Source organism: Corythoichthys intestinalis, chromosome 1 (genome assembly GCF_030265065.1).
Source record: "Corythoichthys intestinalis isolate RoL2023-P3 chromosome 1, ASM3026506v1, whole genome shotgun sequence".
NCBI lineage: Eukaryota > Metazoa > Chordata > Actinopteri > Syngnathiformes > Syngnathidae > Corythoichthys > Corythoichthys intestinalis.
In genome coordinates, this window is record NC_080395.1 from 12,055,992 (window position 1) to 12,071,990 (window position 15,999).

The following is a 15,999-nucleotide window of genomic DNA, read 5'->3' on the forward strand; positions in this document are numbered from 1 at the left end:
CGTGGGCCGCATTTGGCCCCCGGGCCGGACTTTGGACATGCCTGATGTAGACTATTTAAACATTAAGAAAACTTGCGTTTTTTCTGCCAACTCGAAGAAATGAAAATAAATTGCTGCTGCTGCGTTGTATTTTTTTTCCGCGTCACTCCAAGCCGGGTCGGGTTTCAATACCAGCGGGCCGTGTCGGGTCGGGCTGGATTTTTTAGACCTGATCTAACCTCTACTATCTCTCTGCTCTCTCAATTGCAAAAAACTGATATTTCCTCATGTTGATTTTTTATTGTTATGTGGTAGTTACTGATTGCATTTCTAAGTTGATTTCACATATATAGTGGGCTATGCCTACATTTTACTTTTGTTCTACATTGCAATTTAGTTGTTTTGTTTGCGACTGAACTGATCCCTGGATTGATATTGCGATAAAGATGCTGCTGCACTACAATATTTTCTTTGTTGTTTTCTTTAATATTTACTTGAATATTTTTATTGCGGGGTTGTTGTGACTAAAATACAGTGACTGTTATTATTGATTTTGCACAGGAGTTCAGACGTTGCACTGTGTGAAAAGCTGCTACTGGGTGTGAAAAAAGAGAAAGTCCTGGTCTCATTCAAAGCACTAATTAAATGCTGTGATCAGTTTTTTAAAAAAAAAATATATATATATATATATATATATATATATATGAAAGTATTTTCATTTGACTTCAACCAGGAGTGACACAAGAGCCAATAAAAAGTTGTTTAATGTCTGACCGCTTGTGTTGCCTCATGATTCACGAAAAATATGCTTTGCTTTAGAATTTTAATGCATCCCGGGCTTTAATGCATTGTGATGCATTGCCGAATTGAACCGAATCAGATCGTGACCCTCTGAATCGAATCGATTCAAATCGTGAGGGCAGTGCCGATGCACACCTCTAGTGTATATTGCTAGTGAACAATATCAAACTTGGGTGCATGGTAAGTCTTTGAAACTGTTGACATGACGTTCACAGGAAAGTAGGTGCACAGCATCTTAATTCTTTGTTGGAAATTGTGGAGTACTTATTTTTGTGTTTTTTCAACTTATGTGAGCCACAGGAAAGAGTTTGCCCATTGGACAGATAAGGCAAAAGCATCACTCCAGGGTGAAGTGTCACCAGTCTATTAGTTGAAGAAGTGAAATTTGGATATAATTGCTGAGGTCAGCTTTTAAAGACTTTGTAGTGTGCATTTCTCTGAAGCACTTTTGAACATGCCCCCCTTAATTGACTTATTTTTTTAGGAAGAGGTGCAACCACAGCTCCTTCAAGTTAGTGGTGGCCCACTGCAACATATGGCAGGGAAAAAAGAGGTGTAAGATTGTTTATATACCTAGTTTAAAATCAAGAATAAAATTAATAAAGCATCATTTTTATTTTACTTTTGTAATATTCAAATAGCTCTTTTCTTTCTCTTTTCCAAAGTACAGTTTTGGTAAAAGGATTGTGCAAGACAGCACAAAAGCCTGGGACAGGGTTAGGGGGAAAAAAATCAATGCAGTAGGAGTTCCCAAGCATCCTGCCGATGGAAGAGGATGACCTCGGACGACAATGTCTTGGAGCCATTCAAGTTCTGTTTCAACCATCTGGAAGACGAATTTACCCTTTCTGAGGCGATCGTTGACTAAAGAAAATATATTGTATTCTCTCAATAATAATAAAAAAATATATAAAAACAAAAAATAAAGTTTACCACATCAGAACTGGTTGTATTGAGTTCATTTTTTTCTACAGTTTTAGTCGGTTTTTTTTTCTTTTTTTTTTTTTTTTCTTTTATCCCAGATGTTAGTTGTAGGTTGTTTTAATTACCTCTGATGAAGGCGGAAGTGTTGGCCGGAAAATGCCAGGTAATTAAAACAACCTACAAGTGTTGTCTGGGACAAAAGAAAAAAACAACACATTACAACTATTTTGTCGTTTCTGTTTGAAATAAAGCTGCTTTACCTGGAGCAGAAAGTGCTTAATATAGTTTCTGAATCAGTTAATTAGGATCTTGAAGAGTGAGCACCCACATGAATGAATTTAAGTCGTGAAAATGTCAGACAAGAAAATTTGTTTGGTTGCACCATAGAGAGAATATTACTTTTTTGATACATTAAATTGTAATGAAGCTATATTAATGAGTCCGTTCATAAAAATGTGAGGACGACAGCAATTTCTAGTAATTCAAAATAGGAATAAATTTTACATTTGACAAACTAAAGTACACACTGTGAGAGGTCACGGGCGATCTTTTAGTCACTAATTAAACCTTTATTGCAGTAATGTGTATTTTAATTTTGATGTACTGTAACTTTTTCGTTTTGGTAAAATCAGCACGCTTTAACAAACTGGCTGCGCACAGTTAAAGAGTTAATCTCCCTGAATCTCAATTCAAGGAGTATGGAAATAAAATATTTAAATAATAATGAGTGATGCTGAAACTGAAAATAAAATACGTGCAAAAAGTAAACTATTATTTACGTCCCCCCCAATTTTTGTTTGGATCGATTATTTATCATCTAACAAATCGGAGAAAATGTGACTAACAAAAAAAATACAATTAAGCGACAGCTATAATCTGTGACTGATTTACAGACACTCATTTTTTTCATTGTGACGTAATTTGTTTAAAAGTTTAAAATATCCAAGTGAACAATTTTTTAAAGTCGTTTATTATTTTTTTAAACTAAATATTAGACATCAATTAATGATTCTAAGCTAAAAATGTCATTTCCAAAAATGAATCTTACGTGCCTTCTTTTTTTGGCTGGGTTGAAACAAAAGCGGTTGCACGACATCTTTAAAAGGGGGTTTCCAGTGTAAACCGGACATATTAAAAATAGTTTAGGGGCTTAATGTGCCATGATTATGCTATGGCAGCATATGGACATATTGTTCCATCAAACACAACAGTTTTGGCTTAAAACAGTACTTCTCAAATAGTGGGGCACGCCCCCCCTAGGGGGGCGCAGAGCGATGTCAGGGGTGGCGCATGCGACCTCGGGGAACATGCTTTTTTTTTTTTTTTTTGCTGTACTAGAATAAAGTGTACTTGCACATCCACTCAGTGGGTGGCAGTGGCGCTCTCATTTTCAGAGTGCACGCAGTATTTTTGAACTAAGCAAGAGGACAGAAAGGAGATATGAAGAGTTGTGCGCAGTTTTCGAAAGCCGTTTTCCGGCCGGACTCACGCAGCTACCCACAGTCTTCTCCGGTTCTCAGGTGTCCGCCTGAGAAGTGCCATTTTCGGTTTGGGATCGTCACGACGACCGCCCTCACCTACGGTTCTCCCTCGGCCGCCGAGAATGCGCTTTTTTCGGGCCGTTTGCCTTTGACTTTTAATACAGTGGGAGTTACTGAGAGATGAGGAAAGACCACTGTGTACTGTGTCTAAAAATGATGATAGCGGACAGCCGGAAGTCAAATCAATTAAGACGCCACTTAAAGACATTAGATCTCAATCTCATTGATAAGCCGCTTGATTGTTTTTCAGCGAAAACGTGCCGAATATTGCCAACAATCGTCCCGCTTTATCAGTGTTATATCAGTAAACCGGTGAGCACTGTTAGCATGCTCAGTGCAAAATAACCCCACATCATTGCAAACTGGAGGTGATACTGGGAGCAGCGAGCAGCAAAAATAAAACTGTCCTTCTGTCCAAAGACACTTTTTTCCCCTTCTATTCAGTTTTGTTTTTCGGTCAAATTTTGGGGCATATTGTCCTCATGAGTTAATGTTTCTAATCAATTTGAATTAGTTATTGTTTACTGATTTTATTACATTTTATTTTTCAGTATCCAATGGTCAAAAATTTACCTTGTTTGTATTTTTAGTTTGGATGTGACTTTTTTTTTTAATTCAGGCAAAAAAAACAATATTAATAAAGTTATACTTTATTATAAGTTTATCTATGTTACTTTTTTTCTTTAATAGAAAAAAAGGACACAATGTTAGGCAGAGGTGTACTTATAATAGTCATATTATAGACATGATACTATTTACAGTGGCGGCAGGGGGGGGCGCGAAACATTTACGTCTTCTTTGGGGGGGGGGGGCGTAACAGAAAATAATTGAGAAGCACTGGCTTAAAATACAGCAGTTTATTTTAAAGTGGGGTGCAAGAGCAGAAACTGCCATTTCAACCTTGTCTGTGTTTTCCGCCATATATGAATTGGATAGTTGTAAAAAAGAACAGCACCTGAAAAATCATGAACAACTTTTTCAAAAGAGGCTCGTGAGAAACCGAATAATGAAATTGAAATGCTTTTTCCATTGTAAATGCAGGAATCGGAACATTTTGTCACAAGCAAGAATTCAAAGGTTTTCTCTCAGTGTGGCTACTTGCGTGGCTTACTACATGTCCTTTCCGAGCGAATCGTTTACCACAAAGTGAGCATGCAAAAGGCTTTTCTCCAGTGTGTGAGCGCTTATGTATTTTTAAATTATTCTTCTGAGAAAATCTTTTATGGCAAAGTGTGCAGGCAAAAGGCTTCTCTCCAGTGTGTGTTCTTGTGTGTTTGTTTAAATCTCCCTTACAGGTGAATCTTTTACCACAAAGTGTGCAGGCAAAAGGTTTCTCTCCAGTGTGTGTTCTTGTGTGAATGTTTAAATTTCCCTGCTTGGTGAATCTTTTACCACAAAGTGTGCAGGCAAAAGGCTTCTCTCCGGTGTGTGTACTTGTGTGTTTGTTGAAATCTCCCTTATGGCTGAATCTTTTACCACAAAATGTGCAGGCAAAAGGCTTCTCTTCAGTGTGTGTTCTTGTGTGTATGTTTAAATTTGCCTTTGTGGAGTATTTTTTATCACAAAATGTGCAGGCAAAAGGCTTCCCTTCAGTGTGTGTTCTTGTGTGTTTGTTTAAATCTCCCTTACAGGCGAATCTTTTACCACAAAGTGTGCAGGCAAAAGGTTTCTCTCCAGTGTGTGTTCTTGTGTGAATGTCTAAATGTCCCTGATAAGTGAACCTTTTACCACAAAGTGTGCAGCCAAAAGGCTTCTCTCCAGTGTGTGTTCTTGTGTGATAGTTTAAATTTTCTTTCGTAAAGTATTTTTTATCACAAAGTGTGCAGGCATAAGGCTTCTCTCCAGTGTGTAATCTTGTGTGGTTGTTTAATTTTGCCTTCGTGGAATATTTTTCATTGCAAAGTGTGCAGGCAAAAGGTTTCTCTCCAGTGTGTGTTCTTGTGTGAATGTTTAAATCTTCCTTACGGGTGAATCTTTTACCACAAAATGTGCAGGCAAAAGGTTTCTCTCTAGTGTGTGTTCTTGTGTGAACGTTTAAATGTCCCTGATGTGTGAAACTTTTACCACAAAATGTGCAGGCAAAAGGTTTCTCTCCAGTGTGTGTTCTTGTGTGAATGTTTAAATCCCGCTGATATGTGAAACTTTCACCACAAAGTGTGCAGGCAAAAGGCTTCTCTCCAGTGTGTGTTCTTGTGTGATAGTTTAAATTTTCCTTTGTGGAGTATTTTTTATCACAAAGTGTGCAGGCATAAGGCTTCTCTCCAGTGTGTGTTCTTGTGTGTATGTTTAATTTTGCCTTCGTGGAGTATTTTTTATCGCAAAGTGTGCAGGCAAAAGGTTTCTCTTCAGTGTGTCTACGCATGTGTGCCCTTAAGTATCGTTTACAAGGAAATGTTTTATCACAAAGTGAGCAGGGAAAACGTTTCCCAACCACGCCTTCCTTTGCGTCTATTTTAAATGATGACTTGTCTAAGGATTTTGAAGCATTTTGGTCAAAGTCATCCTCCTCCTCATCAGTATTAAAGTCAGAAGAATGTGACTTTAAGTCATCGCTGTCCGAAAGCGGAGCTAAGAGGCCGACCGGTTGCTCTCCTTTTGTTGTCTGGTGCTGAAATGAGCAGTCGCTCAAAGGGTTCGTTGCTCTGCTCTCTTCGCTTGTTCCTTCGTCTTCTTCGCTCTTCACACCGACACCCATCAGAAACTTGAGGATTTCAATTTCCTGTTTTTCTTCTTTGATGTCAGAGGTCCCTGGCTCCGCCTCCTGTTTGATCAACAGCATGTCAGGCTCCTCCTTCTGTTTAACGTGGACTGGATTGTGCTTCTCAGGGTGAAGTTCTTCTTCAGTGACGTTTGCGGGACTCTGGATGGGGGGGGGGGGGGGGGGGGGAATTACGTGATTTGATGACGTCGGAGATATAGAGAGAATATAGAAAGAAAAACAGGTAGTCCCCGGGTTACGACGTACCTGACTGATGTAATTTCAACTTTAGGACGCTGGAGTCGCCAGTCTTTTTTTTTTAATCATGTTGACTTTTGTTTTGTGATGCATGCTTTTATTTTGACGTAGGAAATGTAGGGCAGGTAGTACTTCCGCACGAGAGGGTTGCAAGTCAGAGCGCATTTACACACGAAGAACGTATTTACACACGCGAAGATGAACGCGAACACACACACACACACCCACACACACACACAAGGAAGAGCAATTTGCTCCCACGAAGAAGCCGAGGTGTGAGAGAGGAAATACCCTGCGCGCACATTTGTTACTTTCGAAGCATCCAGAGGCAACACCGTTTGTACAGTTTCTTGTGCGTTTTCAATTGTGGTCAAATACTTTGGGCGAGTTGATGTGATTTTTTTTTTTTCAAGGATGTGTGGACGCTAACTGATACGTGCTAATCGTTTGTGTTTATTGTTATTGCTGTATCAGCAGCGAGTTATGAAAATTTGAATTGCTATTATTGACGATGAACTGATTTTATTCAATTTTTATTTTTGTTTCATTCTGCACGTGTTGATGTCTTGAGAAGCTGAATAAAGTCAGGAAACCACATGGACTTATCTCCAACATCTTGGCGAGAACAGTACAATGTCGTCTATTTTGGGGTTTTGGATAGTTATTTTGAATTTTAGGCGGTATTTAAAGGGTTAATTCTGTGGGTTGGGAATCTCTGGCATGAAGCCGATTTGATATGTGTCTAGATACACAGGTTTCGATTCGATTCAAAAGCGATACATTTTTAAGGCCGAGCGATTCGATACGATTGGATACAGTTTAAGAAAGATACGGTTCGATACAGAGTGAAAACGATACGATAGTAAACATTAGTTGTGTGTGTTCGTACAGTATTTCAAACATATAAAAAAAGATTAAATTAAACAACAAAATTTCATACCAATGTTATGTTTTATTTTTTTATGAAAAAAATAAAGCTGACTATAGCCCGTCATTTTGTTGGATGGGATTGATGATAAAATAAAACTCCAGTGACAGACAACAATAACATGCAGTTACGAACGTAAAACTAATTAATTAAATTAATTAATTAATTAAATTAATTAAACTAGTTAAACTAATGTATTTTCTGGTGTTTTGAGCACAATAGGCAAGTAATTTAAGTGCAAACTTTCAACGTAAACATCTTACAAGCAAAAACTTAATTATATGCAGCAGCTCTAGCAAAAAAATTAAACCTGCTCGTGTTGTCATCAATAAATAATAAATTATGCTTTACCACTGGAATAACAGGGTGAATAAAAACATGGCATTTTAAACAGACAGGTAAATAATCATTACTTTAACCTTATTCACAGCAAAGTCATTCACTTATGCCTGTGCTTCCACATTATTTTATTCCTCATCACTGTCTATATCTTTTTTGAAGGGCAGATTTTTCTTGAGGAAGATCAACTGATCCACATCTTCATGTTTAAGAAAACTGCGTTTAACTGTCCATTGTTTTAGCATGTTGCTTCGTTGCCTCGACTAGTTTCGTTTTGGGCTGTGAAGAAAACGCTACGGAGCGTGGGTTACAGTGGTTTTGTTAGCTCTCGCGTTGTTATGACACGCCCGTGACAATCGGGTAATGACGGCGACTACTAGCCGTTCTGCCGAAATGAATGGGAAGTTGAGGCAACCACGACGTCACAATCTAACTGCACTGTGTGGTGAATGACACAAGCGCAGCATGTAAAAGCTAAATTTTTATCATATTAAGCAATGCATTGAACTAGGCATTAGAAGCAGATTCTTGTGCTCACGATAGCCAAATTCTATCTCCACTATCGGTTCAATGAATATTTAATGGCTAATTAGTAATTAGCCATTGTAACGGTGTAACGGTACACAAAAATCTCGGTTCGGTACAGTAAGAAAACAAAATGCAAAATATAAATGTGCTAGTTGTTTATTACACACTTTTGTGCTTTCAACAGTAGGAACAGTAGCCTATAGACCCTACCCACCGACGTCACAAAACCACGTGCTCGCTGTATGGTTCCGCCCACTTGTCCGTCATTTTGTCTCTGTATTAGCATTGGTTTCAATTGATCGAGGAATTTAAAATGCATTTCATGGAAGACCCGGTGCTTTCTGATGCCGTAAACTCACTGGATGTGTTGCATAAAAGGCGTTGTGTGGAAAAGCTTAGTTCTATACAGTCGCCAGATCCATATTTGATGCCCAAATCGATGTTTTTTGACCCACTGTCTTCGCCCTGTCTGCCTGACATCTGCTACGCTGATATTTACAATTATCTTGTCCACACAAAATCAGCCTATTCTCACGAAAATTTGAAAAACTTCAAGAGCTTGGAAGCTTATAAATACTTCGTTGCTGGTTGGGTGAAACAGGTCCTCGTCCACGAAAATTCGGCAGGAATCTATCTTGTGCTTGGAAAGGTGAGTTACGAAATTTTCAATTCAAAATCTTTTGTTATTGCTAACATCCACTGTCAAGTCTAATGTATTTCAAGTACTTCAAGTCTCTCCGTCTATCTTCTCTGTTATTGCAACCGACCGCCACACACGCCTTCACCATTTTGATTATTAATGTTAACGAGCAGAAAAACACGCCGTAAATAGGAGGAATGTACGTAGTCGTAACAGGTCGACACGATGTGTTGACGGACAAGTGGGCGGCACCAGTCAGGAGAGCGGAGTTGTGACGTCACGTGGGTAGGGTCTATACAAAGCTAGAATTCTGCTAAAAAAAAGTAGCGGGTATTTAAAGATAATAATCCAACAACAATTTGCCTTTCAGACCTCGCGTATTGGTCAGCTTTCTTTCTGAAAGAAAGAAGAAAAAAGAAGTCCTGTGCTAAAGAGAAAAGCAATCCCAATGACAAAGATTTTAACATGTATTTTACAAATGAAATGCCTCAATGAATCTTTTTTTTTTCTTCTGAACGGTTTTCAAAAGCTTTATTGGTGGTTTTTCTCAAGTTAAAGTGCCAGACAGAAATTAATAAATTTAATTGTGTAAGCAGGATCTGTGTATTATTCTTATTTAATTACAGGTGTTTTAGCTCATTTCAATTTATTTTATTTAAATGGGCTATTATTTATTTTGAGTTTATATTTTACAAATGTCATGTAGTATTCATTTATATTGTATATTTTATGTTGTATAACTTTAGTTCCAATATGAATATTAGTTCTTACTTGCTTTGTTGTGGTAGGAGGGTTTTGGATTGAACACGGGGCCTTGTTGGTTATTATTATAGCAGAGGAAACAGCAGTAAATCAACAAAGACAAGTCAACGGTGCCCCGAACTACCACTCAAGAGATCTGATGGACTCAAAAAGTGGGTTACGATTGCATATTAGTTTGAAAATCGACCAGATCCCCCATATTTTTACACGAGTGACTTCCGGTCTGCCCGATCCTAGCTATTGGTAGTAGTATTGATGCAGGAGGGTCGCGTCTCGCGTCAAATAATAAACTCTGCCATTCTTTTCACGTGCGTCGTGTTGAGCCTCTTCTGGGACGCATCTAACACACGGCCGCACTGCGACGGGTGTGCATTGGCTGATTGACTTGTAATGCCCGCGTTTCATTGCGTTCTCGCGGCGTTGACGTTTCCGGGTTACAGTCCTACTGTGTTGGTGCTCATTATAGTAGAGAAGACTGAGTAAATATAAACATAAACTACACAAAGAAACTGTACCCCGATCGACTCACAGCCTCGAAAAGTAAGGGCTACATTACGTCAGAAACTCGTTCGGTACGCCTCCGTTCCGAACCGAGCACCACGTACCGAAACGGTTCAATACAAATACATGTACCGTTACACCCTTACTAATTACTGTCGAATGGTAACTTTACTATCGATACAGCTGTAGCTCTCACCTGTAAAACCGGATATCCGGTCGTATCGGTTTATCGTTCTCAAGCTTAGTTAATTCCGACTTATGCAGAAATTCAGGTTACATCTCCAGCGTAGGAATGGAACTCGTTCGTAAACCGGGGACTACCTGTATAAATAGATGAATTCATTGACTTCATGTTTTACTTAATGCTGGCCCGAGAAGCATTCTATGTGTGAAAAATGTGTTGCATGACAATATATTGAACCCTGACATATTGGCAGAGGTGGGAAGTAATGCGTTACATTTACTCCATTACATTTACTTGAGTAACTTTTAGAGAAAAATGTACTACTTAGAGTGATGATGATGAAACTTTTTGATTTCGAGCATGCACACACAAAACAAAAAACAAACAACATAATTCAACAAAAATAATTGCACTCGAAAGGGAGTGGGAAGAACTTATTTTATCCCACCCCTGATCTCATTGTCATTGTAGAGTAGTTTTACAATGCAATGCTTTTTACTTTTACTTGAGTAGATTTGTAAAGAAGAAACGTGACTCTTACTCCACTACTTTGGGCTACAAAGTTGTTACATTTTTCCTCTTTATTCTACATATTGATTTTAATTTTGCCAGACATGCCGACAGAGGCTCTCATTTTCACCAATGAGACGTTGCAACAATAACCACATGCGCCACTATACCAATCAAAGGCAAAACTGTTTTTTCTCCACTAGAGGCGCTCATGCTCTTTGGACGGGTGGTATATTATTTCTTTTTTTCTTCCACATGAAAATTATATTTCATTTCAGTCAAATTTTTATCACTCGACGGTGGATAAAGGGTGGCAGGATCAAAACAGTTCAAAAAGTAGTTCAAATATTGTGTCAGCATGGTAATGCGGTCCAAAAAAAATAATGGTTGACATTGCCACCTCAATAAGGAACAATGAAGATAAAATGATTACCAATTCATGTTTCAAGAGTTGTTCTGGTCTGAATTTGAGTGTTTTTGTGTCATCTTTTGGCCTAATGTGGTCACGTAAAAGGTTATAGTCAGGGGCGCACATATTTTTTTTGCCCAGGTTCTCAGAGGAGGACCTGGAGATGTGACTTGGTCCTCATTGAGCTTGAGAGCCGACCCGCCTGATGCGATAAAATTATGATAAGCTTTACTTAGAGCCAATTAACTTTAATTAATTATATTAACAATTAATGCTTGATTAACATCAACTGGCACAACAAAATTGCCATTACTTTGAAGTGAAATGTAAAGAAATAAAAATAAAAGCACCAATTCAAAATAAAGTGCATTATGCGGCTCCCATATTAACTCCAAGCCTTGGTAAAAGTGGAATGTCCTCCTCATAAGACCTCATTGATCGTGCATGTTTAGCTTTGTAAAATGCGAGCAAAAACACGTTTGTCAGTGCATGTCGCTGTTCATTACCTTTATTCCGCCACTTGTCCATAGGGCGAGTGGGGTCCTGTTTGACATCGATAGTTTGCTTAAATGCCACATGATCTCTGTTTTTTCCGTGCTTTTCAAAGTTTGGATGGCTGAAATTCTTTGACCCTACATAAAATGTGCTGCTCTTATCAGCGACATTGGGATTCTCACGACGCATTTTGTACCGCATTTCCGTGCGAGCATCATTTGCTTCTAGCCTATGGTACCTCCTGGAGCCACTTTTCAGCAAAAGTACTTTTTTTCGGTAGGTCCGGTGACATCTCTGTCGTCTGTCTGTCTTTTGACGGGGGTGGGGGTACACGGAAATAATTACTCAGTGGGGCCTGCCTCTTCGACATTTTGAGAAGTTATTTTCTTGTGTCCGCCGCAAATACAGTGGTCAGCCATCGGTACGCAAAAGCGTATGGAAGCCGTTGAGGGCCAGCGCGTTTGTCTACGTCCAGTACGCATGCGGACCACTTATGTGCAGCCCTGTTTATAGTACAGTATAATAATAACAGTTCATATAGATGACGTTATGCTGAGGAAAAAAAATATTTAACCCCTTAACGCCGAATGTCGCGATTCGGCATCATACCGTTCCCGCTTTGAAAGCGGCCAAAATATCGTCTGCCTTTGTTCACTGCCGGTACATTAATGTCAAACACATGCCTAGGAACCTTTTCCAAGCATTAGTTTCAGTCGTGTCCGACCAGAGACAACACCGCTTCCTTTTCCGGACCGTGATATTCAAGATGAAAGCCACGTCGAAGTCCTGCGCACCAACTTGACTAATTCATTCAATTCAAGGTAAGTCAGCTAAAATAAAAAAATATGTACCGTCTTATTGTGTACTTGTGTTGCTAACACGATGAGATAGAGTTTCTATGATGAGTATTTTTGAAGCTCTATGACGATTTTGGTTTGTAGCGCTATCGCTACAGCCGGCATCATCGGAAAAGCACCTCCCCCCTCCCCCGCAAACGTAAATGCGTTGTTTGTCGAAGGTTTGCAACACTCGCACGCGTTTTATCTATAAACTATCACTCTCGTTATCATCTGTAAACATTACAAAAGCAATGTGTTGCATAAAAAAGGGCATTTGTGGTTACTATTTTTCTGTAGAACAAATAAATGAACACATCCTTTATATGCAACGGTGCACACGGGTGCCTCCATGTCGTTCCACTTTTAGACACGTTTTATTCAGACATTGCCACACTTGTTGTCATCTGTAGACATAATAAACATAACGTGTTGCATAAACAATGTCATTGCTAATGATTTATTTTTCTTATTTCTATATAATGAAAAATGAACACAGCATGAGCTGATAACTACCAAACAGAAGCAAATGTATGTATGTTGATGGTTTTCAACACATTTTGTTTTGAAATTATAACAGTAATTTCTTTACCTTATTTTTCTGCAGAAATACAAATGAATGCAGCAGCTTTTTACGCAAAGCTAGCACACCGGGCCAAACCACCTCCTGTTGAGAGTGCTCTCAGTGAGAGTGAGGGCAGCGATGAGGAGTACAATCCTAATAAAGCAAGTGAAGGTGAGTTTGTGTCAAGTTTGAGCTTGTTTGACATCTATGGATGTAACTACGTGAACACACTGAAAAGATAAAAATGTTTGGTGTTTCCTAAAGTGATTTATTATTTTCTGCACCAGGTGATGAAAGCAGCAGCAATGACTCTACAGTGGACATTAGCAGCAGTGAGGAAGATGATGATGATCCGCCTCATCCACCTCCAACCACCAGTGCTGCACCTGCAAGACTTGCAAGAGCTACATCAAGGGCAGATCGAGCCTAAAGCAATATATCCAAAAAAAAAGCCATACAAATTGGGATACAAGATTTTTGTACTGTGCGACACGAGAGGTCTGGTGCACTCATTTGACATATTCACAGGGAAAATAGATCCGGTACCAGGCCAACCAGACATAGGAGCCAGTGGTAACATTGTGCTCAAGCTTGCACAAGTCATTCATCCTGCTGTTCTTTGATAACTGGTTCTCATCTGTAGATCTGTTTGTTGCTCTTGCAAAAAAGGGCATACCTGCACTTGGGACCGTGCAGCACAATCGCCTGCGTGGGTGCTGTTTCAGTGCAGACTCATAGATGAAGAAGAAGCGAAGAGGGACATTTGAAGAGCAAGAGGCTCTTGTGGACAATGTCTGCATAAGAGCATTTGAAGAGCAAGAGGCTCTTGTGGACAATGTCTGCATAAGAGCAGTCAGTGTTTATATGCCATCATATAAACATGCATTTTAGTGCATAATATTTATGTGCTTACTTTTACTGATCTGAAGAAATTTAGCATTAAAGTGCTGAGAACACTCTTTACTGTTTGTAAAGTGAGACGGGGCACACTGTTGATTGCTATAGCTCGCTTAGCAGCTAGGTTTACTACATGAGCAAGAAATCGTATTTGTGGTACGAATCCATCTGTGTCACGTACTGAAATAACAATATTTGGTATGGATTGATTTGGCCTGCTTAACTTCCATTCAGTCATGGCGGTCTATAATTCATCGATGTAGTATATGGACTACGTGTTCCATAATCACTCTGGGCTCACGTAGCCAATGGCATGGGACGTAGCACATCTAGTTTGCTATTTCATGATATCTAGTGTGTGCGCGCATTAAAAAAGTTAGCAAACGCCACATAAGTCACGTCTGCTCATTAATGCACAACACCAGCATATGACAATCGACTTTCATAAACAGGACGACTTTGAAGCACAGCGCTCTTAATTTGCCACTCAATGTTCATCATGTCCGTTGTCAAAGCGTGGTTGTTCGTAGCGGTCGGTAACAATGTTTTGCCGAAAAACAGTCGCCCCGCGTGAAATGTCACCCCTGACGGAAGCGCTCACACGTCAACAACAACGGCACGCCGGAGATGGTCCGCAGTCAATCCGAAGCACTGACGCGGCCGGTATACGTTGAACAATAGGATATAATGGGAACGATTGGCAGAAACGAAGAGGCATTTTGCGCAGTTGGTAACAAGGAATCCGAACTTTTAACAGCATGTCTGCCGCACGCGCGCACGCACGTGCACGCGAGGCGATAAATCGCAGCGGAAAAATTACCGCCTCCATTTTTATTTATCGTGCGATAAATGGAATTACTGCATATTGCGACATGTTTACTCACGAGCACATTATGCCTAGCAATTTGACCAAAAGAACGAAAATGATTGGAGAAAAAAAACGACACTATTATTGGACAGAGGGACAGTTCATATTTTTACTGTAGGCTGTATCGGCTCCTTTGCAATAGTGTGAGGTTATTTTGCACTGAGCATGCTAAACAGTGCTCGCTGCTTTACTGATCTAACACTGACAAAGCGGGACGATTGTCGGCAATATTACAATATTCGGCATGGTTTCGCTAAAAAACAATCAAGAAGCTTATCATTGAGATTGGATTCTAATTTCTTTTAGTGGCATCCTAATTGAGTTGGCTTCTCGCTGTTCGTTACAAACATTATTGGACACAGTAAACAGAGGAGTCTGTTCTCATCTCCCGCGCATTCTCATCAGCCGGGAGAACTGGAGGTGAGGGCAGTCGTCGCGACGCTCCCAAGGCAAACATGGCGCTTCTCGGGCAGACACATGAGAACTGGAGAAGACAGTGGGTCGCTGTGTGAGCCCGGGCAAAAACGGCGCACAGCTCTTCATATTTCTTTGCTGTGTGCTCGTTTGGTTCAAAAATACTGCGCACACTCTGAACGTGAGACTGTCACTACCATCCACTGAGTGGATGTGCAAATACACTTAATTCAAGTACGGCAAAAAGTATGTTCCCTGAGGTCACAGAGACCACCCCCTGCATCGCTCTGCCCCCCCGGGTGGGGCGGACCACCGCACTATTTGAGAACTACTTCCCTACAGTAACAATCACAACAAAACAAAGTCTGATGTTGCATGAAAAATACAACTAATGTCATGCCGTTACCTTCATTTTCTTTTGTTTCAGTTGTTCGTCGTGACCTGGATATCCTCTCATTATTTCTACTCTTTGACTTGATGTTTGGGATCGTGTTGGCCACCAGTCAGTAGTAATTTGTCGCATCTTAAAAACAAGTCGAGAAGTGTCTCATACAATTAAATGTAATCACGCTCATGTCAACCGATCGATTTTTCCTGAAAACAAACTCTGCAAATCGAAAGAGAAGTCAAAGCAGTCCGAATGTGTTAACGTGTCTTAGCTAGCGAGCTAAGCTAAACTAAGTTAAGTGAGCCTGCGAAGCTTCAACATAAAGCCGAACGACTACCATTATGCTTTAAAATGAGACTTTTTAGTCCATTAAATTCTCTCTTCGGTACTTACCCACTTAAATTGCTTTGAAGGAGGTCGTTTGGTTTGGAGAATGGAACACGAAAGAACAGCAAGCCCCGGATGGGCACATAGAGGTTGCGTCAAGTGAACCGGAAGTAGAAACGTTCAAGTGCTGAAACTTCAGCGTAAGAA

The 15,999-nt window shown here is 39.8% G+C and overlaps 1 protein-coding gene across 1 annotated transcript; it reads right to left on the reverse strand.

The window, feature by feature from the left end:
* Positions 1-2,702: 2,702 nt before the first annotated feature.
* On the reverse strand, positions 2,703-15,946 carry LOC130918702 (gastrula zinc finger protein XlCGF57.1-like). The gene is made up of 3 exons (XM_057840646.1): positions 15,859-15,946; positions 15,484-15,600; positions 2,703-6,105 (listed from the first exon to the last, which is right to left on the reverse strand). Exons 2-3 carry the CDS (start codon positions 15,598-15,600, stop codon positions 4,303-4,305), a joined length of 1,920 nt encoding a protein of 639 aa, XP_057696629.1. The 5' UTR covers positions 15,859-15,946; the 3' UTR covers positions 2,703-4,302.
* Between the last annotated feature and the right edge of the window lie 53 nt (positions 15,947-15,999).

Bases quoted from the DNA above. Each gene is read 5' to 3' on its own strand.
- LOC130918702 (XM_057840646.1), bottom strand. From the start codon at position 15,600: ATGCGACAAATTACTACTGACTGGTGGCCAACACGATCCCAAACATCA. The intron at 6,106-15,483 runs GTAACGGCATGA...CCCCCCATCCAG, and splicing joins TGAAACAAAAGAAAATGAAG to AGTCCCGCAAACGTCACTGA.